The following is a 24,742-nucleotide window of genomic DNA, read 5'->3' as shown; positions in this document are numbered from 1 at the left end:
CGGGCTGGTGGAGGGGGGACGTCTCGCCTCGGGAGTTTCTTCGAGGCACTTGGGCTGACGGATATATGGAGGCTTCACCATCCAACACAACACCAGTACACGTATTATTCGGGGGTGCATAAGAGTTTGACCAGAATAGACTACTTCCTGGGTTCGCAGGGCAGTCTCCAGTATGTAGACAGGGTGGAAATCAGGCCCAGGGGCATATTGGATCACTCCCCGATACTACTACAATACACGCACTATCACCTGACTAGACGCCGTATTCCCTCCATCCACCCGGGTTATCTCCAGGTTCCCGCTATCTGCAACGCACTCGGGAAGGCTACGAGTCTCTATTTCCAAGAAAACACCTCTTCTGTAGACTCTCCGGCTGTCCTCTGGGAAGCGTACAAAACAGTCCTGCGAGGACACGCGATCGCCTCCATTGCGGCGCACAGGCGCGAGCAGCATCTTGAGCTGCAGTCGCTAGAATCAGATCTTGCCGCGGCAGAGGCACGTCAAGCCGCACACCCGTCGCCTGCGACCTCCCGGGGATTGCAGGTGGCGCAGGTGAAATACAAGGAGCACCTTGCGGACTGTACCAGGCGACGGTTAGAGGCCACGCGACATAGAATCTACGATGTTGGGGACAAGACAGGGAAGCTGTTGGCATGGTTGGATAAAAGGGAGGGCGGTTCTAGGTGGATAGCGCAGCTCGGCTCCGGGGAGGGTCAGGTAACGACCGACCCGCGTGATATAGTGAACACCCTGGCAGGTCACTTCTGTGCGGTCTACTCTTCCGCCTCCTCCATGTCAGAGGAGGAGGCGCTGACGTATGTTAAGGATCTGGATATGCCCAGATTGGCCCCTACTGCGATGACGGCCCTGGAAGCCGATCTTACAATTGAAGAAATACAGGCTGCGGTGGGAGCGCTTTAGTCGGGTAAGGCGACAGGTCCAAATGGTATCCCGGTTGAGCTGTATAAGAGGCTGATGGGGACGCTTGCTCCTCACCTGCTAGATATGTTTTCCGACAGTTTGCGACGAGGCGAACTCCCGCCGGATCAGCGCACAGCCACTATTGTGGTCATCCCAAAGCCAGGTAAGCCGGCGGGCGAGTGTACTTCTTACCGCCCCATCTCGTTACTTAATGCGGAGGCCAAGATTCTGGCCTAGCTGCTGGCGACTAGGCTGACACTGCACCTATCCGACATTATACATCCGGACCAGTCTGGCTTTATGCCCGGCAGAAGTACGTCCCATAATCTGAGGCGTCTGCACGGCATTCTGGCCCGGGCGGGTCGGGTGGGAGAACCGGCGGTGCTTCTGTCTTTGGACGCGCAGATGGCGTTCGACATGGTCGAATGGCCCTTCCTGTTTGCAGTCCTTCACCATCTGGGATTTGGGCCCAAATTCTGTGCCTGGATTCGACTCCTGTACACCAAGCCTTTGGCTCATGTTGCGGCCAACGGGCATATGTCCGACGACTTCCCCCTGTCGCGGGGCACGCGCCAGGGTTGCCCCCTGTCGCCATTACTGTTTGCCCTTGTGCTGGAACCTCTGGCGGCGTGGATACGCTGGGAACCCTCGATAAGGGGACTCAGGTGGTCGGATGGCTGGGAGGACAGGGTTTCTCTCTACGCGGATGATATCCTGTTATATTTGGCCTCCCCACGGCGTTCCATCCTGACGCTACTCAATATATGTAGGGTCTTCGGCGAGGCGTCGGGGTACACGATAAATTGGTCCAAATCTGTCATGTACGTGCTGTGTGGCCCTCCACCGCAATTACCGGCGGATTGTCCCCTCAGGGTGGCGGATGGATCATTTAAGTATTTGGGTATTCACATCACTGCGGACCCGGTTGTGTTCTATCAGAAGAATCTTCAGCCCCCACTGGACCGTCTTCGACGGGATGTCCGTCACTGGGGGACGCTGCCGTTGACCCTACTGGGGAGGGCGGCGCTCTTTAAGATGATGGCCCTGCCTCGCTTCATCTATCTCCTGTGGCACAACAGACCGGCGCGTATTGCACAGTCCAAACTCACCCGCGGCTGGTACGATGGGGGGGATAGCGCTTCCCGACATCCAACTTTATTACTGGGCGACACAGCTGAAGGTCATCAACTATTGGCTCCACGCCCCACACTCCGATCCGGCGTTCAAAGCGGACAGAGACATACTGGGCACGAGGGGTATGCTATCGCCCTTGTACGATGGGAGGCTAAACCCAGACCTCATTGGCCCTCTGAGGCAGACAGTGGCCGTATGGCATGCGGCCCAGGCCCGGCTGGGGTGGAGAGGAGTTTTGACCCAACTCACGCCCTTGTGGTATACGAAACGGCTCGGGAGACTTGGGCATAGCAAGGGCTTTGATAAATGGGACGACATCGGGCGACATGTGGCATAAAGGTGAGGTGATCACCTTCGCGCGCCTACAGCAACAATACGAGCTGGCGCCTTCGAAATGGTTCCGATACACACAAATTAAGCACGCGCTGCTCTCCGCTTTGGAGCCTGGTGCCACCGTTCCGGAGGCGTCGCCACTGGAGGACAGGCTACTCACAGATTACATGCCCCAGAGGGCCACATCATTCACGTATCGGAAGCTGATAAACAATCTTCCTGACCCTATGGGAACCCTGCGGGAGAGGTGGTCCAGTGATGTGGGGGAATTTGACGACCCTGAGTGGAGGGAGGCGCTGGAGCCCCCCCGGGAGGCGGGGATACCTTCCAGGCTTCGATTGGTACAGCTCCGGATTTTGCATCGGTCATATTACACCAGGTACACGCTACACAAAATAGGAAGAGCACCCCATCCATTCTGCCTGCGCGGCTGCGGGGAGAAGGGTACCTTCTATCATACCATCTGGGAGTGCCCCAAAATCCAAGAATACTGGAGGCGGGTGATGCGGACGCTGTCCCAGGAGGGGGGTGTGTCACTGGTGCCGGAGCCCAGGCGCTGCCTGTTAAACGTATGGGAACCTAACGACCTTGGCCGGCAGGCTCAGTGCTGGGCTACAGTGGGAATCGTGCTAGCTAAACGGAACATAGCGCAGAGGTGGGGGGTGGGAGAGGTGCCGCTGCTGTCCGTATGGGGGAGGGACATGGATAGGGCTATGATAGCCGAGCGATCAGTGTACATTGGGAGGGGGTGTCCTCAAAAATGGTCTAAAGTATGGGGGGCATGGAACAAACATCGAGGAGATATATGTGAGTCACCGCCAACGCTTGATGATGAAACCCTTGATGCGGACTGAGGTGCAAGACTCTATGGCGCACATATGGGGTGTGGCTGCCGGGGTTGAGCAGATGCGTGGGGGCGTTGTTGGGAGGTGGGGGGCTGAGCCACTTGAGATCTTTTTATATGCTGGAAAACGAATAAGTGATCAACAGTTGATGTATTGTACTGTGTTGAAAGAAAACAATAAAAATTGTTTAAAAAAAAAAAAAAAGTTTAGTCAAAAAATGACTAAGGGGTAAGCTCTTCCCGGATCAGCAATGTCGGGCGCGGAAAAAAGAAGAACTGACGTCAGCGCGCGAGGGCGGCGTCTAAGTACTCCAACGACGTCATCCCGGCGCACGACGCCGACGACGGATGCGGAGCCGCAGACGACACATAGCGACGCGCAGGGCTATTGCTGACGAAGAACTTTCCGGATCCAGCCTGACGCCTGGGGATAGCCTACGGTGAGGAATCTAACTAACGTGTTCCTTTCAGATATACCTATTGTTTTTTTAACTCTTTCATGACTATCCCAAGCACCTCCTAAACAGTGAATTTCTCAAAAACGGCTGAACAGATTTATACTGAATCACAAAAAGCAAGCTTTTTGACTAACATTTTATCGTAAATTTGGTGTAATTCCGTTCACCCATTTTTTCTGTTATCACTTCCCAAAATTTCCTATAGGAATCAGCATGGCAAATCAATGTTTTGAGACACATTCCACCTCTTTTTCTTGGCCCCTGCTTGACAGATCACCCCATAAAGGACCCAAAGTGGAAAAACTTTTTCTTTTTTTCCCAAAGGTTTTTGGAAGATTAGTCATTACACCGCCAAAGTTATTAGCGAAACCAAAAATATGCTTTCTAAAGAAACTCTAACCTAACACAAACTACACAGTGGCAACCATCACTGTGTGTATGTATGTACATATCAATCGTTTCTTTATTCGATCCCTTGAATAAAGATCATAAAAGCACAAATAAAAGAAAGCGCAATGGTCAACATATAGTTCCAGATCATGTCAGATAGAATCCATGTTTAAAAATTCATGTCAAATATCAGAACAATTATTTTTAAAATATAGTGTAGGAAAAGGGAACTTGTACTTGAAAGAAATCCGGGGTAATTTATAAAATTGTGACCACATAAAATATATATAGATTATACATTATCTTCTATTGAATTGATAAATGAATGAGTAGATAAAATACCACTCCATTTATAAAACCCCCGCATCCTTGTTTTTAATGCTGGCCCACAAAAATGTCACAAGCGAAAAGCAGACTAACGGATCAGGCAATGATTTTAAAAAATACAGTGCAACCCGACATTGTTTAAAATGATAGCACTTTAAAATCGGGACAATGTAATCCTTCTTTTCTTTCTTGTAAAGCCCACAGAACAAAACTAAATGCAAATCAGTTTGGGGAGAGGTCAGATCTGAGGGCTTAAACCTTTTTTCCAGATGACCTAAAATCAGTAGTATCAGATTCATACGGAATCTCAGTAGTATAAGTTTATGCTGTGGTATACTAATGTCTGCTAGGTAGAAGTACCCTCTCTCTATCAGGGGTAGGATTAAATGGTATGCAAGGACTGCCTGTTTATTATAGTTATTTTCCATTTGATTATATTGTGCACTCATCATAAATGTATTAATTAGGTTTTGCTTTGAGATCTTTCGACATGCAGTTGGGTCTTTAAATAGTTCTACAAGCCCAATAACAGTCAGCTCTGCTTCCACAGAATTCAGCCATCTAATCTCATAGTAATTATCCACTTTTAGGTCAGTGTTTCAATAGAAATTTTTTGGGGGGATTTGCTAATAACGTTAGCATTCGGTAATGCCTTATCTGGTTGAGACTCTATCTAGTCGCAGATTCCTTACCTTAGAATTATCCCCAGGCATCAGACTGGATCCAGAAATTATTTTGTTAACAGTACCCCTGCGCACCGGTAGGTGGCGTAGTTTGGCTCTGCCTGGCGTCGACTGAGCCGGAAGTGACATGTGCAGTGCCTATATAGGCCCTAAAAGGGGAAAGACCTGTCCCTGGAAATCCGTTCATATAGCGAGGAGGATGGGTGGGTCGGCAAGGAATCTGTGGCTAGAGTCTCTAACAGATAAGGCTTTATCAAAGGTAAGTAACTTGTTCATCTGAGATAGACTTCTTGCCGCAGATTTCTTACCTTAGAATAGTTACCCATCAATACCTCCCCGGAGGTGGGTCTGCAAAAAATTGCACACCAAAATGCCCTGCAGGACTGAACTGGCAAAGCGCCCATCCTGATGGACCGGACTGTCCAGGCAGTAGTGTTTTGTGAATGTGTGCAGAGAGGTCCATATTGCTGCCTGGCAGATGTCCATGACCTGGACTCTGCGCTCTAACGCATTGGTCTCCTCCTTGGCCCTGGTGGAATGAGCAGGCAAGCAAGCGGGATGCTTCTTGGCAAATGTGTAGCAGATTGTAATGCAGAGCACAACTTATCAGGAGATGGTCCATTTCTACACAGCTTTTTCCTTCTTCACTCTGACATACCCCACGAAGAGCATCCCCCACTCAGGCTTTTATGACCTTGTGGTGCATCTTTCGTCAAGAGTCTCATGTCTTCAAATTGTGGCTGGACCCCAGGTACCAAAGACAGATTTCATGTAAGTCTGTAGTGGACATTTGCCAATCACAGTTCCGTCATGGTTTGAAACTCAATCGTTTAGGTAGTGACAGCAAGGAAAAAACTGTACCGGCTGGTCCGCTCCCTGCGCCCCGGGGTGAGCAGACGCCAACGTCGACCCGCACCTTCTGACCGGGGATTTGCAGCTGACCGAAGCGAGACTTGCAGTGGAGGTATGGGGGCTGGGAGGACCCGCAGTTGATCCCTAGGGAAGGCCCTCTCTGCCGACATCCCGCCTGGCCACCATTTTGAGACTCTGCTGTGTCGGTACCACGCGGGGTCATACCGGCGATATCTGCCTACCAGCGGGGACACCTTGAACCTAGCTGGGCCCCTAGACTCCCTTGCTGACGCCTCCAGAGGAGCTGGGCTGCCCTCTAAGAAGTCCCCATAAAAGGCGCTTTCTCCCGGTGATTGGCCTGGCAGCCATCTTTGGCTCCTGCTGCCCCAGTGCCTTGGAACCTCACGGGGCCCACCCTGCGCATCCACCGTTCCCGCGGGGTCTCGGTGTTCATAACTGTGCCGCAGAGAGCCTTTGCTGTCACTACTGGGGGCGCCGGGCCTCACAAGGCGCAGAGCTCCGAGTCACTTGATCGAGCCTCGACCGGGGGCGGGCCACAGGCCATCTTTGGCCCTCCCGGACGTACGGGGACTGATATACATCTTCTCCACCTGACGGGATCTTTCTGACCGCGGCTGGGCCACAGGGAACTCCTGCTGACGCGGCCGGAGGCACCGGACCTTGCGCAGTGGGGAGCTGGGCGCCATTACATCGAGCCTCGGCCGGGGGCAGGGCGCCAGCCATCCAGGGCCTACCTGGACTCTGGGGGACACCTGGGGAGTTTGGGCTCACTACGCTTCTCTACTACCGCACTGGGGTGCGAACTCCCACCTTCGAGACATGGAATGAAGATCCGGGGGCCTGAGGCCCTTACTTGTAGCTTCTCTGGCAGCGACTTCGTTGGAGCACCCCGGTGAGTCCACGCTGCGTGCTGCTGCCTGCTGTTTCCCGGGGGAAGCGGATGCCCTACTATCTAACGCCGTGAGTAACTTTGTGGACCCTGGCGGGCCTCCCTAGAGAGCCCTAGAGGGGGTGCTACCACCGAGTGCCACCTCAACTCCTGAATCTGCGGCGTGGTCTAAGCGGGCGGCCCTCCCCTGTGTGCCCTGGTGGCAGTACCGCATACTTACCTGGCCTGGACCTTACTGCCTCAACAGACCACCCTGCCCGTGCCCCACACACTCCCATTCAGCCTGTGGAACAACCAGGGGGTCCTTTGGATTCGCCCTTTGACTGCCCTCCCGCCACACCGCCCTCGCTGGCCTTCTTCTCGACGGCCTCCGGATCCTGCTGGCTGGACTACCCTTTTCAACCAGACCAGGCAGCAGTCTGACCTTGTGCTGCACCCCTTCACCTGGGCCCCCTGTTTGCGGCATACCACTCTAAAGGGTCATGACTCGATCATGGACCGGGAGAGATCCCACTGCACCCCCTATAGACAACCCGGTAGCAGCCCTGTGGAATAAATCGGGACCAATCCCTGCGGTGGACATGACATGGCATCATCAACCGGGGGGGGGGGGGCCTTCTAAACCTGTTACACAGTCCTTCATGGCCAACTTCATGCACGAGCACAATTCTGAAATCGGCTCTCTTCGAACAGAGGTTCAGGCCTGTGTCAACGACCTCCGGAGAGATGTGGTGGAGCTCGGGAGGAGAGTGGACAACCTCGAAAAGACAGTTGATGCCCGCTCTGAAGATCAGGAACACCTATGGCAGCGCTTGACCACCCTGGAGGAGCAACACATCGAGTTGCAGATCAAGCAGGAGGACTTGGAAAACATGGGGCGCCACAATAACCTGAACCTAACGGGGATTCCGGTTGGGATAGAGGGTTCAGACATCATGACTTTCGTAGCGGACCTGTTTCAAGACATCAGGGGAGACGACGATGCATACCCGCCGGCCCTGGACCGCACCCAGCAAGTGTCTGGTCCGCCTGGACGCTCTGGCCTCATCCCTGACATCTTGGCCCGGTTCCATTTTTTCACAAAGAAGGAGGCCATCCTCAAGGCGGCACGAGACAAAGCAGAACTCACATACAAGGGTACCCCGATACAACTATTCCAGGACCTTGCACCCACAACGCTCCACCCCCGCAGAGACTTTCGACCCATAACGGATAAGCTACAGGAGCTGGGGGTCCGCTATCAATGGGGGCATCCGTTCGCACTTATCTTCCAGTGGGAGTCAAAGCGCAGGGTATTGCGGCCCTTCTGAGAGGCAGCCCAACTGCTTTAGATCCCAGACACACCGCCCGCTAGCCCTTTGCGCCTGCCTAATCTGACTCGCGAGCCTGCAAAACCCCAATGGACTAAGGTACACTGCTCCAGACGCCCTCACCCCTGCAGAATCTGCACTTCATCCCAGGAGAAACAGGACATTATACAGCACATCCGTCCATGTGAAGGTGGACACTCGCCCTCAGGCTCCCAGTCATCTGGAAAATAGTCATTAAGTACACCTGCCAAACACCGGCCTTTTCCTCGCCTCCTGTTCTGGCCTCTTGCGGGGGTGATACTGACGCCCTGCTCCCTTGCCGCCATATTTCTGACATGCTTACCCTGTGCCTGAACTGCAACGCGACGGCGGCACCGGACTGTACTCTTAGAGGGTGATGCTGATCTCCTATGACCCGCCTCCACTTCTATTGCTTGGAGAGTGACATCTCTGGGATGGCCTGTGTCTCTGCACCTGGCTTATCCCCGGACTGGGCGGTACAAAAGGGGGTGGTGATGGACAGAGCATCAGAACCAATCAAACACTCACACCCAGTCAACAGATCTGTGTTTGATCCATCACCGTTCTTTAGCCCACTCTGCCACCCCAGTTCAGACATGGCCATATGCAAATCAGTCTGACCCTGTGCCTCATGGGAACAGTTCAGCCCGAACTGCCAAGCCATGCCTTCCCCGGACCGGAAACAAGCTTCCTAGGACCGGTTTCTGGCATTTCAGCCGTTTTCAGCCAGGCTTGCTTGAATCCAGTGGCAAAGTGAGCAAGGGACTCACGTCTGAGCATACCCTGCCAACTTATGGCGAACAAAGCGGTACAAAAGGGGGTGGTGATGGACAGAGCATCAGAACCAATCAAACACTCACACCCAGTCAACAGATCTGGGTTTGATCCATCACCGTTCTTTAGCCCACTCTGCCACCCCAGTTCAGACATGGCCATATGCAAATCAGTCTGACTCTGTGCCTCGTGGGAACAGTCCAGCCCGAACTGCCAAGCCATGCCTTCCCTGGACCGGAAACAAGCTTCCTAGGACCGGTTTCTGGCATTTCAGTCGTCTTCAGTCAGGCTTGCTTGAATCCAGTGGCAAAGTGAGCAAGGGACTCACGTCTAAGCATACCCTGCCAACTTATGGCGAACAAAGCGATACAAAAGGGGGTGGTGATGGACAGAGCATCAGAACCAATCAAACACTCACACCCAGTCAAGAGATCTGGGTTTGATCCATCACCGTTCTTTAGCCCACTCTGCCACCCCAGTTCAGACATGGCCATATGCAAATCAGTCTGACCCTGTGCCTCATGGGAACAGTCCAGCCCGAACTGCCAAGCCATGCCTTCCCAGGACCGGAAACAAGCTTCCTAGGACCGGTTTCTGGCATTTCAGCCGTCTTCAGCCAGGCTTGCTTGAATCCAGTGGCAAAGTGAGCAAGGGACTCACGTCTGAGCATACCCTGCCAACTTATGGCGAACAAAGCGGTACAAAAGGGGGTGGTGATGGACAGAGCATCAGAACCAATCAAACACTCACACCCAGTCAACAGATCTGGGTTTGAGTCCCCGGACTGGAACAGGCCACATTGGCTGCTGTTATTTTTTGAGTACTATGTCTCTTCTCTCTCACTTCTTTCTTTTCCCTCTTCCTATCCCTATCTCTGGCGGGGGCGCGGTCCTGATCGTGGTGGGGTTCCCTATGTGCAGATCGTCCTTTTCTCTCCATATGCTGTGCTAGGCCCTATAGTGACCACCATGGCCTTCTCAGTGATGCATTGGGGTGGAGGGGGAAGATACCCTGAGTCGTGTCCCTACTCTTCTGCCCGGGATGGCGCTCGCACATGGTGCACTGAAATCATGACTTCTGTACCCTGCCTGAAGCTCCTCTCCCTTAACGTGAAGGGACTTAACTCCCCCAACAAGTGCCACCTGATTTGGCGATACCTCCTGCTGCAAAATCTGGACATTATGTTTTTGCAGGAAACCCATCTTCTGAGTGAAGATGTCTCACGCATGGCTCATCCAGGATACCCTCTTCAACTTTGGGCATCCGCACACACTACATCAGCGGGGTGGCAATCCTCTGTCGAGCAGGCATTCACCAGGGGGACTCCAGGGTAGTCCGTAGTAAGGATGGCAGATTCCTCAAAGTGATGGTCAAGATTGGGCATCGAACCCTCACCTTATGCAACACTTACACACTGAACCAAGCTCAGGACTCCTTTTTGCGGGGTTTGTTGCGGGAACACATAACACATGATGATCCGGGTCTCATCATGGGGGGAGACTTCAATCTGGTATGGGAGGCGGGACTCGACCGTAGCAAAGGGTCTTTTCATGGGATGGGGGCTATGTCCTCTGCCTTAAAGAGGCAACTAACCACGCATGGCCTCATAGATATTTGGCGATACCACTCCCCAGACGCCCGCGACCACTCCTATCACTCTCATGTTCATCGCTCCTACTCGCGCATAGACTACCTCTTCGTCTCGGATTCCCTTGTCAAAGAAACCCTCTTGGCGTCCATGTCTGACATCTTGGTTTCTGACCACGCTCATGTGGAACTTCTCATTCAGGATCACTATGCTCGTCCCAACCGTCCCTCTCGGTGGTGTTTCCCCCTTCATATCCTCAGGGATCCAGTAGACGCGGCGGAGATCCGGAAAGCTATCACGTTCTACTTCGAGACCAACGACCTCCCAGAGACTCCACTTCCCGTAGTCTGGGTTGCGTTTAAGGCCACGATTCGCGGCAACATCACTTTCATTGCTATAGTTCGGACTCGGGAAGCTCGTTTGTTGGAAGACAAATTCTCCAGGGACATAAAGGTGCTTGAGCGGCTAGACCAGGAGCACCTCTTGGCGCTGCACAAGAGGCGCCTCGCTATGCTCCGTGGCCAGCTCCGGGCGCACAGGACCAACAAGGCGGAACACGCTCTCTTGGCCTTGCGCCAACGATACTACGATGGGGGGACAAGGTGGGCACGGTTTTGGCACACCGCCTTCGAACGCGGGCCGCCAAAGCGCACATCGCTAAACGTAAACTGGAAGACGGTACCTGGCCATCACCGAAGCCACCAAGATGTAAGCATTCCAGAATCACTACTCGTCCCTCTATGCCAGGGAGCCGCCAGATTTAGAGCCGGTTCTTGCTGCCCTGGAAGCTTGCGAGTGGTCCCCGATTAGCAGCTACCACTCTCTTAGAGGAACCTATCACTCCGGAGGAGCTCGCTGGAGCTCTGAAGGATCTTCCTCTCGGCAAAACCCCAGGGCCGGACAGTCTGCCGGTCTCGTTCTATCGTGCATTTCTCTCGCAACTTAAATCACATATGCTCCGTCCCTTCAATTCTTTTACAGACACAGTAGGGCCCTCCACGGATATGGCCATGGCGAAAAACGCTTTAATCCCCAAACCGGTGAAAGAGCTTACACTCTGCTCCTCCTTCAGTCCCATTGCGCTCCTAAACACGGATCTCAGACTCTTTACTAAAATACTAGCTAAACGTCTCGCCTTGCACCTCCCTGGAATCATAGAGCCGGACCAGGTGGGCTTTATCCATCAACGACAGGGGGGAGACTGTGTGGCGGGTTGCCCATCGAACCGGGAAGGTGAACCATTGGAAGATACCCACCTGCTTGCTATCACTCGATGCTGAGAAAGCATTTGATCGAGTAGAGCTGCCCTACAGAAAATAGGGTTGGGTCCACAGATGATTGGTAGAATTATGGCTCCCTATCTCTCCCCTCTGGCTCGGGTGAGGGTAAATGGCCAGCTCAAGCAACCCATCTCTATGCACAGAGGCACCCGACAGGGGTGTCCCCTGTCCCCCCTCTTATTTGCTCTTGTAGTGGAACCGCTGGCCTTCATGATTCGTCAGTCTCACGACATACATGGCATCTCACTTGGGAGGTTAGACCACAAAATAGCCTTGTTCGCCGATGACCTACTTCTCACTTTATCATGCCCACGAACCTCACTACCTGCCCTACATAAGCTACTTCAATCGTTCGAGCAGGTCTCGGGGCTTAAAATCAATCATGAGCAATCAGTGGCTCTCAACCTCACGATTCCTGCGGACGAGATCGCTGCACTCCAATCTCTTGTTCCTTATCAATGGGCGTCATAATCTATTCGGTATCTGGGGCTCAATTTGACCCCCAACCTTGCCACATGGTCCCAAGCAAACTTCCAGGAGTGTAAAAACGCTGACGTGAGAATGTGGAAATCCCTTCCACTATCCTGGTTGCGGCACTTAAATACGGTCAAAATGTTGATTCTCCCAAAGATACTTTACTTTTTCCAGACCCTACCCACACCCATTCCGGAGCATCAGATTCAGGGCCTTCAGTGCGAGCTCACCACGTTTATATGGGGAAGGAGTAGACTGTGTTTCTCTAATAAAATACTCATGCTTCCACGCGATAGGGGAGGGCTAGCCTGCCCCAACTTGTTGGAATATTACCGGGCATCACATCTCTTCTTCATCTCGGAGTGGATGGCATGGGAGAGTGAAAAAGTCTGGTTTCATATGGACAGGGCAGTGACTTGTCGCCCCATATGGGACCTTGCATGGCTCTCACGGGATGCCCGCTCACGCAGCGCCTATATCCCGGTTCCTACTAAGACGGTCCTCGAGATCTGGGACAAATTAGCAATACGCAGAGGCCTCACATCCTTCCCGTCACCCACACACTCCCAGTGCTCGCAACTCTCACTTCCCGCCTGCTTTCAACTCGCCCTACTTCGCAGAATTGACGGAGGGGGGTGCAGGACAATTTGGGACCTCTTCATGGGAGACAGCCTCAAAACTTTTGAGCAATATCAACAGGATTTCCAGCTATCAGAGGGGGCTAGATTTCAATACATTTAACTTCGACATTTGGTTCAGGCGTCTTTAATACGGGTGGCCACTCAACCCTTCACCGCGTTCGTGCGGCTGGTGCGCGCCTTCGATAACTCCAGGGGCTTAATTTTGCGCACATTCCAAGTTCTCCAACACTCACAGCGAGGCACTTCCCATACCTACCAGCTGCGGTAACAGTCGGCCTTAGACACTGACATCACGCCCACTCAATGGGAACACATGTGGCGAGTTATCCCGAAGGTTTTCCGTAGCATACCTCAGTGGGAATCCGCATATAAGGTTATGACACGATGTTACTATACTCCTCACAGGTTGCATAACCCCTCACAGGTTGCATAACATATTCCCACTTCCTTACCTCTATGCTGGCGTTGCACTAGCACACCGGGGGATTTCTCCCTGCCCTTTTTCGTTCTTCTTTCTGGTTCATTAAAACATTGTTATTGAATGTTTGTGAACGTTGTGATTGGCATCTCAGCCTCCACATGCTTGGGGCTGCCAAGCAAATCATTGCTCTTTACTGGAAAAAAGCTGTAACACTCCCGGTCAACATCTGGTTCACCCGCCTGTGGCACACGACTGCAATGGAGCTACTCATGGCGCGCTTGCAGCTACAGCACACTAAATTAACCAAACTGTGACAACCGCTTGTGGACTACCTTTGTAATCTGGAGCACGCTCGAAGTCAACCCCCGCGGTTGAGGGCTCTGCGCCTCTTCGAGGACGCTGTATACCCACCAGATGCGGATATCGTCTGGAAATCCACTGATGGACCCACTTGAACCCCACCCTGGGCTGCGCTTGTACACCTGATCCTCTGAAGTAGGCGATTCTGGCCTTTACCTGCATGACGCCAGTGACCATCAATGGTTCTGGCAGCTACAGTGCCTATAACGCCCCCGGCGTCAGGTGGCGGCAGAACCCCTCTCCCCCCGCCATATCTCTCCCTTGCATCTCACCTCCTTTCCTTTCTTACCTGCTCTTTCTCTTTCTCTATCTCTTCGCTCTTTATGATGAATATACTGTTTTTTAGTTGCAATTGTGATTTATATGAGCAGACTTGAAAGGTTTGTCCCACAGGCCAAGCCTGCTGGGTTTGAATTTCGTCTTGAACTATGGCACTTAGGCAGACGCCCCACAATAACCAAAACTCCAAAATCGCACCTACAAGAGGCCCGGCCTTGCTATTGTGTCTCCTTTTATACTCACTATCCTGCACTGTATGTACTGTCTTTGAAATCGATCTAGCTGCATTAAATGGATGACACTAATGGGCACTGTGTAATGACATCTGCCTTTTGAATGAAATGAAATGGTGTAATGCTGTGGGGAAAGTAGCTGATAACAATATTGTGATCTGCTCCTGTATAACTATTATAAATGTCAATAAAAACAAGTTATAAAAAAAAACTGTACCGGCTGAAAAAATAGAGAAAAGTATTGACAACACGAATGAACTCCTTAGAATACTGGAGCTCTGGATACAAGTTGATGGCATGGAAAAAAGGGACCGGATGTCAGTACACAGACAAGGGTGCTTTATGGCTGCAGGGACATCACAGGGACGCCCCTTCTGGTGCTGAAGGGGAGCCAAAGCCCACAACTGCAGTGTGGAGAGCTGCTGAAGAGTTTACGGATTCAGTCTGCATCAGAAAAATAAATATGTGGTATGTTTGTCTGGTTTTCAACATTTATTTTTCTTTCTTTCTAGAAAATAACTATTTGGAATCAGTCTGTCTTCCTATCCATGTTCAACCAAAGCATAAATACATTATTCTCTACTATAGATCAGAAGTGGTTGTTAACTTTAGAGCACAGTATGATGAAAATCAAAAAGCCTTAGAGTGACAAACTTAAACCAATTCCTGAGCAACACTAATCATTTTGTATTGATAAAGGTCCTGGCCAAGGCTTCACACAATATAAAATTATCAGGTTACAAAATACTTGATCAGGTATTTGAAAACATTTTAGTATAAATATACCTGATATCCATTTAGGTCACTGTAAAACCTATTTTCGCTGTTTATGTCTGTTGTTATTCGCATGGCAATCTCACGATTGTACTCTGATCTTATGTCCACAATGTTTGCAACCTCAAACGACTGCCCCTCTATGCCTAAACCAAACAAAAAAAGGGTAATTAGTAAACATCTAGCACACAAAGTATGATTTTGCATTACATCTCATGTTTGAGCATCAACACAACACGCATTATGCAATTAAATGATTAAGTTAGAAGACATTGCAGCTTGTACAAAGATGATTACAGGCTGACAGTGACGTTGTCATTCCATAGTCAAGAAATTACCAGACTATTGGGACCATTTACAAAACATTTATCCTGCTGTGATTTGCGATTAATGATGAAAAACGTGCTTGCCTGTTAAAAACGCATATCAATGTGAGCATCATGTAAAACTTAGAATGTTATCCAAAGTAATGAGGGAGTGGTTCAGAAAAGCTATGTATAACAATGTTATCCTGTCAACATCAGTATGGATTGATATTATACTTGTGAACGTATTTAGCTGAAGCTTAAGTTGAAAGGCCCCAGTGACCATCTTAGTCTGTTTCAGCTGTAGAAAACTGCATTGCATGTCACTATGAAAAGATATGTTGAGAGGCTAACAAATATCGTTCGAAAGACGGCCTACAGATTGCTCCATGGTTAGGTCCCGGAGCCTGACCAAATATATATAGCCATCAAATCCAGCTTTGTATGACAGGAGTATTTTATTTCTTCCTTTCCTTTTTTTAACAGATCATCTACACTCCCTCAAGTCCAGAGATCTTGGCAAACTCTTGTAGGCAGTGCATCAGGACTCAAAATAAAATGATGGCCTGACCCAGCCTAATAGGATCCCTATAGTTGCTCTTGTGGTACTTAAGAATACGTGTTAAGCGGCTGACGATATTGAGAGTTCTCTGGCAGTGAAGGTGCATGGAGACCTCTCTGCGGACCTCAGGAGATGACAGCTGAAAGTGTTAGGATTTGTGTGGCACAACATAGGGTGAATGCTCACATTCAAGCCAGATGGAAGACTTCTCTCATGCCATGGTAGCTTTGTCATTTGTGGCCAGTAGTCTATAACAAAGGTGCACAATGACTTGCTCTACTTTGCATTGTTGGAATTATTCAGGGCAGAAGGTTTGGGTTTTAACATTAAAACTTCTCCACAGAGCTCTTTTGAAAGACTTTTAATTTATAGGCCCCCTGGACAATCTATAGTTCTATTGATTCGCTAAGTGAAGCTATTGCTCTACACTGTATTCAGTACACATTTTACAGTTTTAGAAGATTTTACATTTTCACATAGATAATATTAAAGACACAAATGCACGGTTATTAGTGGATAGTTTTACTGCTTTTAATCTGAATCAACTGGCCGGTACGCCTACTCATTCAGCTGGCCATATTTTAGATTTGATTTCTACCAATCATCATACATTAAGAATAGAATGAATATCTGAATGGTCAGTTCATTATGAAATCACTTTTAGTAGGGAGGATGTTAGAGCTAATAATAAGAGAGGCCCAGATGTTAGCCATTCATCCTGGAATTGGAGTCAAACTGAAGATTATGATTTAATAAACTGTTAGTGCACCCCTCATAAACGCACTACGACTGCACCTCGAGTCTCACCTGAGCCAGCATTAGAATTGAAAATAAGTGAACATTTAGATCGGAAATGGAGAAGGAATTATAGGACAAAAGACTAAATTTAATAAAAGCTTTTGCTTAAAGCCTATAGGAAATTCATTGAAATTGCTCAAACATGGGCGTGGTTTGGACGCCGGGAGAAATGGCGGCGTAGCGTTTCGCTCCTCCTGCGGCGAAGAGCTTAATGAGTATTTTGGGAGGTTTAAAAAATCCTAGAACGGCTTTCACGAAGGATCCGGTGTCCGGAGGCTTAGGTCCACCTCAAGTCTGATTTTGGGAACCCTACGAGCCCCCGAAGACGAGGAACATGCGGGAGCCCTGACGCCAGCCTGACTGCGAGCGCAATGACCGAGAGGCCGTGAGCTTCCGCAACCCCTACGCTGATCGAGCCGTGGTTGCTACCTACCTGACTAATTGGAAGGATCCCCAGCGACACTTCGTGAGTAAAGATTAGAACGAGCCACATTACGGGTGAATGCCACCAATGCCGCTCTCTGCTGCTTAGACCTATGTTGGCCACAAAATGGCAGATGCGCTGATCACCGAGGCTCTAACGCGGCCGTAAGACGTACTGGGATGGAACCGGAGTCCTCCTGCGAACAAGGAGCAGGGGATAAAGCTGATGCTATATTCGGTTTGTGACTGCTATGTAGCCGGTACTGCAAGTTGGACTACCATTGTTCCGTGGCGTGTGCTGGTGTGCCATAGGTCCTCCTTAGGTGTGTTGGTGGTGGGTCCACATGAAATGGCGGACATGGTAATGGCTACCCTATCGCCTCAGAAAATGTAATCGAGTGCCAAGCCTATCTATACACAGGAATATACGGGAGGGTACTGCTTGGAGGGAGACACATCCATACTATCTACTGGCCCTACTCAACGAGATCTACCAAGACATACGTAACGTACCAACATAGTGCCATTGTGCGCGTTGTGCGAATCGAGAGAGCTGAAACGTGGGCAGGAGGACTGGTGGTAACGTATATGAATATGGTGCCTGGTAGGAGGCGCGTTCAGACAATTTTCAGTCCCGGTGATATGAGGAGGAGTGGAACATGTGTACGCGCATCTACATAACGTGTGTGTGTGAGAGCTGTGCAAAACGGGAGATTTCGAGGGAGGGACTGCGGATTGAGTACTGACGGCCATAGATATGTACATCGGATGAAAGTGAGCAAGTGAGCTGGACGAGCTCTTTTGAAAGACTTTTAATTTATAGGCCCCCTGGACAATCTATAGTTCTATTGATTCGCTAAGTGAAGCTATTGCTCTACACTGTACACTCAAGAGGGCATGATCCGCTATATCTGTGCCTATATCATATCTACACGGTGGTATAACGATCCCGGAGACCGCTGTTCTAAGTTGTTCAATTGTTGTGCCAGTTCCCAAAATATTAATATGGTTACGGTTTAAGGCCATGGGAGGGACACTGTTTTTTCCGTGTCACCATACCAAATACTTTCTTTCGGGGTGGGAAGGGTGGGTTGGGGGGTGCGAGGGTAGGGGGAGGGTTGGGGGAAAGGGTAGGGCAGGGTAAGAGTTTGAATTTTATTTTATTTTGTCTTTTGTTTTCTGTCTATGTCGTCATTTTTTCATGCATACCAGGTTCGGGATGCTCATACTGTCAGTACTCCGTTGGGGTTTTCTATTGCTTCACCTGTGATGCTGTCTTTACACTCATGGTTGCTTTGCCTTAACAGGTTCAGGCCCAAATGTTGTTCTTTACCTCATTTCAATACTGTGTTATTTGGGGTGGGATTGGTGGTAGTGCTTATAGGCACATCTCATATTCGATTCAGTACTATCTTTTATTAATTCTCTATGTCACTATCCACAATAGACACACCGCTCAGCATAACGAGGGTGAATAACTTGAAAATACTTTCACTTAATGTTAAGGGTCTCAATCAACCTGTCAAACGTCAGAAAGTCCTAGATTATCTCCGTAGGCAAAAAGGGGATATTGTCCTGTTACAATTTCATACACTTAGAAATAAATTCTATGTTGAAGTGGCAGGTTCGGAGGCGATGGGGAAGAAAAATGGGGTTTTAACATTAATAGCGAAAAAATCCAATGTCGACTTGCTCTCCTCCATTTCTGACACTAAAGGGAGGTGGGTCACAACCAAGTTGCTCAAAGATGATACTACATTTTATGTTACAAATTTCTATGCTCCTAACACATGTGATTTAAGTTTCTGGTCGGATCTCACTAAACAAATTGAGACCATCCCTGATTCAGCCAATCACATTCTTGCAGGGGATTTTAATCTACCCTTTGATCCAACACTGGATAGGGACTCTCGTTGCTCCTTCCGTGGCAACAAGTCTCATAAAGCCTTCACTAACCTTTGTACCCGATTTTATTTGGTGGACACATGGAGGTTGCAAAACCGTGACGGGAGAGATTATACTTTCTATTCGTCTCCACACGATTCATTCTCCCGTATCAACTATTTATTTATTACAAAGAATGGTATTCCCAGAATAGAAGAAACATCAAAAGCCAAGGGTTATATCCGACCATTCATGTATATCCCTGGCCATTTCTAATGTGAAATCATCTACTCGCCAGTCAATTTGTCGGCTCAATGATGAAGTCCTCGAAAAGGAGCTGCAATTGAGGCCGCCATTAAAGACTATTTTGAACATAACAGTAGGGGGGATACCACTGACCTGATACGCTGGGAAGCATTACAAAGTACGATTAGAGGGGTCATTATCAAATAAAATCAGCCATGAACAAGAATCATAAAAAGGCCGTGGAAAATCTAGAAAGAGAAATCGCTGCCCTGGAGAATAGACATCTACTCGATAGGAAAGAAGATACATTGAATAAGCTGGCCAATAAGAAGTATGAATACAATAAAATAATAAGTGAAAGAGCAGGGGTTTGGTTAAATAGGAGGAAACAATTCAATCTATGTGAATCAAATAAGGCTGGGAAAAGTCTGGCTGCGTATCTCACGTTTAAGGTGCAGAAAAATACGATAAACTCCATTCAAGATCACTTGGGGGCGGCCCACTCAGATCCAGTCAAGATAGCAGAGGTATTTAAACACTTTAATGAGTGTCTCTATGCCAAGAATATGGAAGTGGAGGATTCCAAAATTAGGGGCTACTTAGGGGAATGCGACCTACCGTCTCTCTCCCTTGCTGATCAAGCTGATCTTAATAGCTCCATCACGATTCAGGAGGTTGAGAAGGTTATTAAGTCGTTGAAAAGTGGTGAGGCCCCCGGACCGGACGGGTTCACTGCTAGATTCTATAAGTGCTTCTCCTCTCTCATATCACAACCATTCTTACACCTGTTTCAGGAAATCAATGATACAGGAGAGGTGAGAGGCACGTTATCTGAGGCTATCATTGCCGTCCTCCTGAAAGAAGGGAAGGATCCAACACTCCCAAAGAATTATAGGCCTATTTCACTTATTAACCTTGATTGTAAGCTCTTCGCCATGATTCTAGCCAACCGACTTCAGAAAGTTCTGCCCAAGCTGGTACACCCTTCCCAAGCAGGTTTCTTGAAATATAGGTTATCCAGTGACAATACCAGAACATTGGCACATGTACTCGAAAAGGCGAAGCTTTTATCTACCCTCACTGTAGCAATTACGCTTGATGCCGAAAAGGCATTCAACAGAGTCGATTGGACCTACCTGAAGGCAGTACTAAATAAATTTAACTTGGGTCCGTTTTTTACAAGGATGGTGATGTCCCTTTACTCCTGTCCCTCTGCCAGAGTTAGAGCGGGAGGCTCGTTCTCCTCTTCGTTTCAGTTACATCAGGGAACCAGACAGGGGTGCCCCCTCTCCCCTTCACTATTTTTACTAGCGATCAAACCATTCCTCCACCACCTGAGGAGTAGTAAGGGTATTGCCGGAATTCCATTTGAAGATTGTATAATAAAGCTAACCGCATACGCTGATGTCTTGGTTGTGTCGGAAAAGGCTGAGGAGGCTATACCGGCTCTCATGTCTACTATTGACGAGTTCTCCAGGGTATCCGGAGACAAGATAAACAAGGATAAAACAGAGGTTAAACTGTTAAATAATCTGGGAACCAGAGAGGTAATGGGGGACTCTGGTCTGGCTTGGCAACCGGACTGCTTCAAGTATCTGGGGTTAGACTTTGATAAGGACCCAATTACAACATTACGTGTTAATGAAAATCTGACTCTAAAGAAAATATCTAAATTGTTAGATGGTTGGTCTCCGAAGTATCTTTCATGGTGAGGCAGGGCCGAAACCTTGAAAATGATGGTAACCCCACTGGTGAATTACCTAGCGAGTATGTTACCGATGACCTTCTCGGATGATTTTTTAACCAAGGTGGATAGGCTCTTTGGCATGTTCCTGTGGCAGGGGAAGAAACCCAGGATATCAATGAAGAAGCTACAGCTATCTAAAGAAAAAGGCGGCCTGGGTCTCCCCAATTTCAGGAATTATCAGACTGCCTTCCTTTGTAAACAAGACGCACAGTGGCTGACTGTGGACTTGGATTACACTCCGTTGTGGCTGGATGTGGAGAAATCCCTTATTGATAAGGTCCCCCTTACTGCTCTACTTACTATGGATCTCTCCCACCTTCCTCACTCCAAATACATCTTATTAAATACAAGACGGGCCCTCCTAAGACTTGATCAAACTCATAAAATAGGATTAACCTTCAAAAAAACTACTATGGTTTCCTTGTGGCGTAACCCCTCGCTTAAGATCGAAGGAAAACCTCTTCAGTGGGAATACTCGTCAAGGAAAGGGATCAATTTGGTGAGCGACTTGTTCGAAGGGGAACACCCTATACCGTTCTCTTCGCTCCAGGCCAAACATAGCCTGGCGCCGATAGATTTTTATGACTTTTTGAAACTCAAAGTCCTTTTATCCACTTGTTCTCTTAAACCTTGTGACCCATGGCTTAAGACCCACGTCCCACGCCCCACGCATCATGGCGGCTGGCCATTTTGTTTCAAAAACTTACAAGCTTCTCCTCCCTATACCAAGGAAGGCCCACAGGCGAAATGAACTCCGGTGGGAGTCTGAACCCAACTCTACGGGCTTACTATTTGATTGGGATATGATACACACCACTGCTCTATCGAGTAAAGTCTCACCAATACTATCCCAAACCAAATGCATGCTCATTAATAGGACATACTGGATACCGGATAGGCTCTTTAAACTCCAACTGAGAGATAGTCCTATATGTTGCAACTGTGACTCAGCCGTAGGAGACTTGGCCCATATGCTTTTTGGCTGTCCCTCGCTGGGATCATTTTGGGGACAAATTTTTGATTGCATAGAACATATTTTCAATATCAAACCTGAGAGAGAATTTGCCTATATTCTACTGGGTGTCTTGGATCAGAACCTTCATAACGCCCATGATCGTCAATTGTTGGATATCTTACTTACTCTGACTTGTAAGGTAGTGTTGTGTAAATGGAAGAGCGCTTCTGAAGTGTCCTTCAGGATATGGCAAGAATGGCTATCTTTTCTAAGAGGAGCTGACAATCCGGCTCTACAGTCCTCACCATGGCGCGCTTCCCACAGGAAGCTTTGGAAATCTCTTGATGCCTCTTCATTCTCATTTGATCAGCCATGATCCTCTATGATCATCCATGATGTGTTATAGTCATACGTAATTTAATGAGGAAGTGAGGTTTATGTTGTGTATTAAACTTTGTATGATAAAGGAAATGGGTGGTACCATCTTTGGCAAAGGGCTCTGCCTTTAATGGGTACATGGTATGTATAATATAGATCTCGGTACAGGTCTTCGAATAAGGCAATTCATATGCAATATTGTATTGGCAGTAGTGGTGCTCAATTAGTATCGTACAATCGGACCCTATGGTATCCTTTGTGTATCTCATGACATAATATACTATTTTGTTTTATTTATTTTAATTATTATGATCTGTACACATTTCTACTTTGTGATATGTGCGATTCATCTACAGGTTTGATTGTTTTATGTATTAATATGTTTATTATGTTTATTGGGACAACGTATGTCATTCAATGTATGTATTTTTGTCCTTTTTTTATTTTTATTTTTCAATAAAAATGATTTGAATTTAAAAAAGAAATTGTTCAAACATATTTTTTCACCACAAGGAGCAATATTTCAAACATTTGGCCATGTGAGATTTTCAAAATTATTAATCTTTTCCTACAACCAAAAGCGGATAATGTGGAGGTTACACATCAAGTAGAGCTGTGTGATAACTTGTCAGAATTCGTGGAAGAAAAAATAAAAAAACTACAGGCTGGTTTTAACATGGGTAATCAGGGAAATCATCAGTGCACACTTCCTTTGAGCACGGTCTCTAAAATCACAACTATGTTTTCCAAATATGGAAAAATCAGCCTCCAACAAACTGATAAAGGAATTATAGACTGCAAAGCAGGATCACCTGTTGACCCAGGTCTACCTAGAGTGCTGGCTAAAGCAAGTGAAGTTCTGAATACAATGATTAACAGTTTGTTCAAGAATTCTCCACTCTTTGGAAGCAGTCAATGATTAAAAGCTACTTTAAAAGTTTTTTGCCTGCTGCTCTCCCGTGTGGTGAAGATATCGTGCGGACTCGAATCTCCTTGGTTCTTATTCTTCAATGACTTTTTTCCCTGATAAAGTTATTTCGAAAACCTTAAAATTAACCTTCACTTCTCCTTTCCCTGGGGTCAAGGATCGCTCCAGTGTATAATTCATATAGCGTCGCTAATCTTGACCTTTGAAGCACAGGGGCCGTAATGTTTGTATCAGTGCTTAACAGTATCGTGGCCGGCCTGAAGGTTGTAGGCCCGTATTTGTTCTTTCAATATGCACGAATAAAGGTTTAAAAAAAAAAAAAAAAGTTTTTTGCCAACTATAACATTTTAGCTAATTTTCATCCCATCTCCTTATTGCCTGCATTTTCGAAGAGGCTGGAAAAACTGGTGAATTCACAACTATCTGAATATCTGGATCAATAAAGACATTTAAACTTGTCACAAATGGGGTTCAGGCCACAATATAGTACGGTATTTGCTTTATTGGAAGTCTCGGAGCATATAAAGATAATATTAAATAGAGCTATGAACACTGCCCTCTTTCTTTTAGATTTGTCTGCAGTTTTCAACATGGTCTCCCATCCCCTTCCTTTACAAAGACTGACAGATATGGATATCTGTGGTAAAGCGTTGAAATGGTTCCAGTCTTTCCTGTGCAACAGACATCAAACAGTAACAATGTCCCAATGTTCATCTGAAAGTAAAAAGCTCCTGTTTGGTTTTCCTCAGAGATCATCCCTTAGCCTTACACTTTTTTAACATTTACATGGTTCCTTTGGTCACACTGATAGAGACCTGTGGATTTAAAGTGGTGTGATACGCGGATGACACACATTGATTATCTTTGGATAGAGCCTCAGATGTCTCAGAATCATCTTTTAAAAGTTGCTTATCTCCGGCTATTAACTAGATGCAGCAGTTACTTAAAATGTAACTCAGATAAAACTGTGATTCTGATTTTTGGAAAGGCAAATTTTACCATTGAGGACTTATGGCCTAAGGGCCTGGCTATCCTTTTCTCTCCAGCCCCAGTAGCTAGTGATCTGGGAATACAATTTGATAATAAGCCTCATTTTCTTTTCAACAGCAATTTTCCATCACAACAGAATTGGGTTTTTCACTACTACGCACCTCAAAGATATTTTTGGGAACTTTTATCTTTTGAGGCTTGGAAAACTGTGGTGCATGCTCTAATCACTACCAGAATTGATTATGCAAATAGCCTTTATTTTGGCTTACCCGAGAGCTTTATTAAAGGGCTACAGGTAGTACAAAATGCTGCTGCACAACTAGTTCTGAATCTTCCTAGTCAGTCTTCCATTTCTCAACATCTCAAACAGTCACACAAGCTGCCTGTGCACAAGTGTATTCAGTTTAAAACTCTGGTCTTGGCACACAGAATATATTATGATACTGGCCAAAATATCTACCAGAAAGATTTCAGCATTACACTCGGACTAGGGCTCTTAGCTCCAATAAGGCCAGCCTT

At 47.9% G+C, this 24,742-nt stretch overlaps 1 protein-coding gene across 2 annotated transcripts in view; it reads right to left on the bottom strand.

Annotated features, from left to right (window-relative positions):
- MAN2A1 (mannosidase alpha class 2A member 1) overlaps positions 1 to 24,742 on the bottom strand; it is a 1,157,125-nt gene that overhangs the window by 264,528 nt on the left and 867,855 nt on the right. For both annotated transcript variants that reach the window (XM_085632583.1, XM_085632582.1), the window contains one exon: positions 15,020 to 15,153. In XM_085632583.1, coding sequence (XP_085488709.1) covers positions 15,020 to 15,153 — 134 coding nt within the window. The remainder of the gene's footprint in view (positions 1 to 15,019; positions 15,154 to 24,742) is intronic.

Source organism: Triturus cristatus, chromosome 2_1 (genome assembly GCF_964204655.1).
Source record: "Triturus cristatus chromosome 2_1, aTriCri1.1, whole genome shotgun sequence".
NCBI classification, from domain to species: Eukaryota; Metazoa; Chordata; class Amphibia; order Caudata; family Salamandridae; genus Triturus; species Triturus cristatus.
This window is presented reverse-complemented; position numbering and strand designations above follow the sequence as displayed.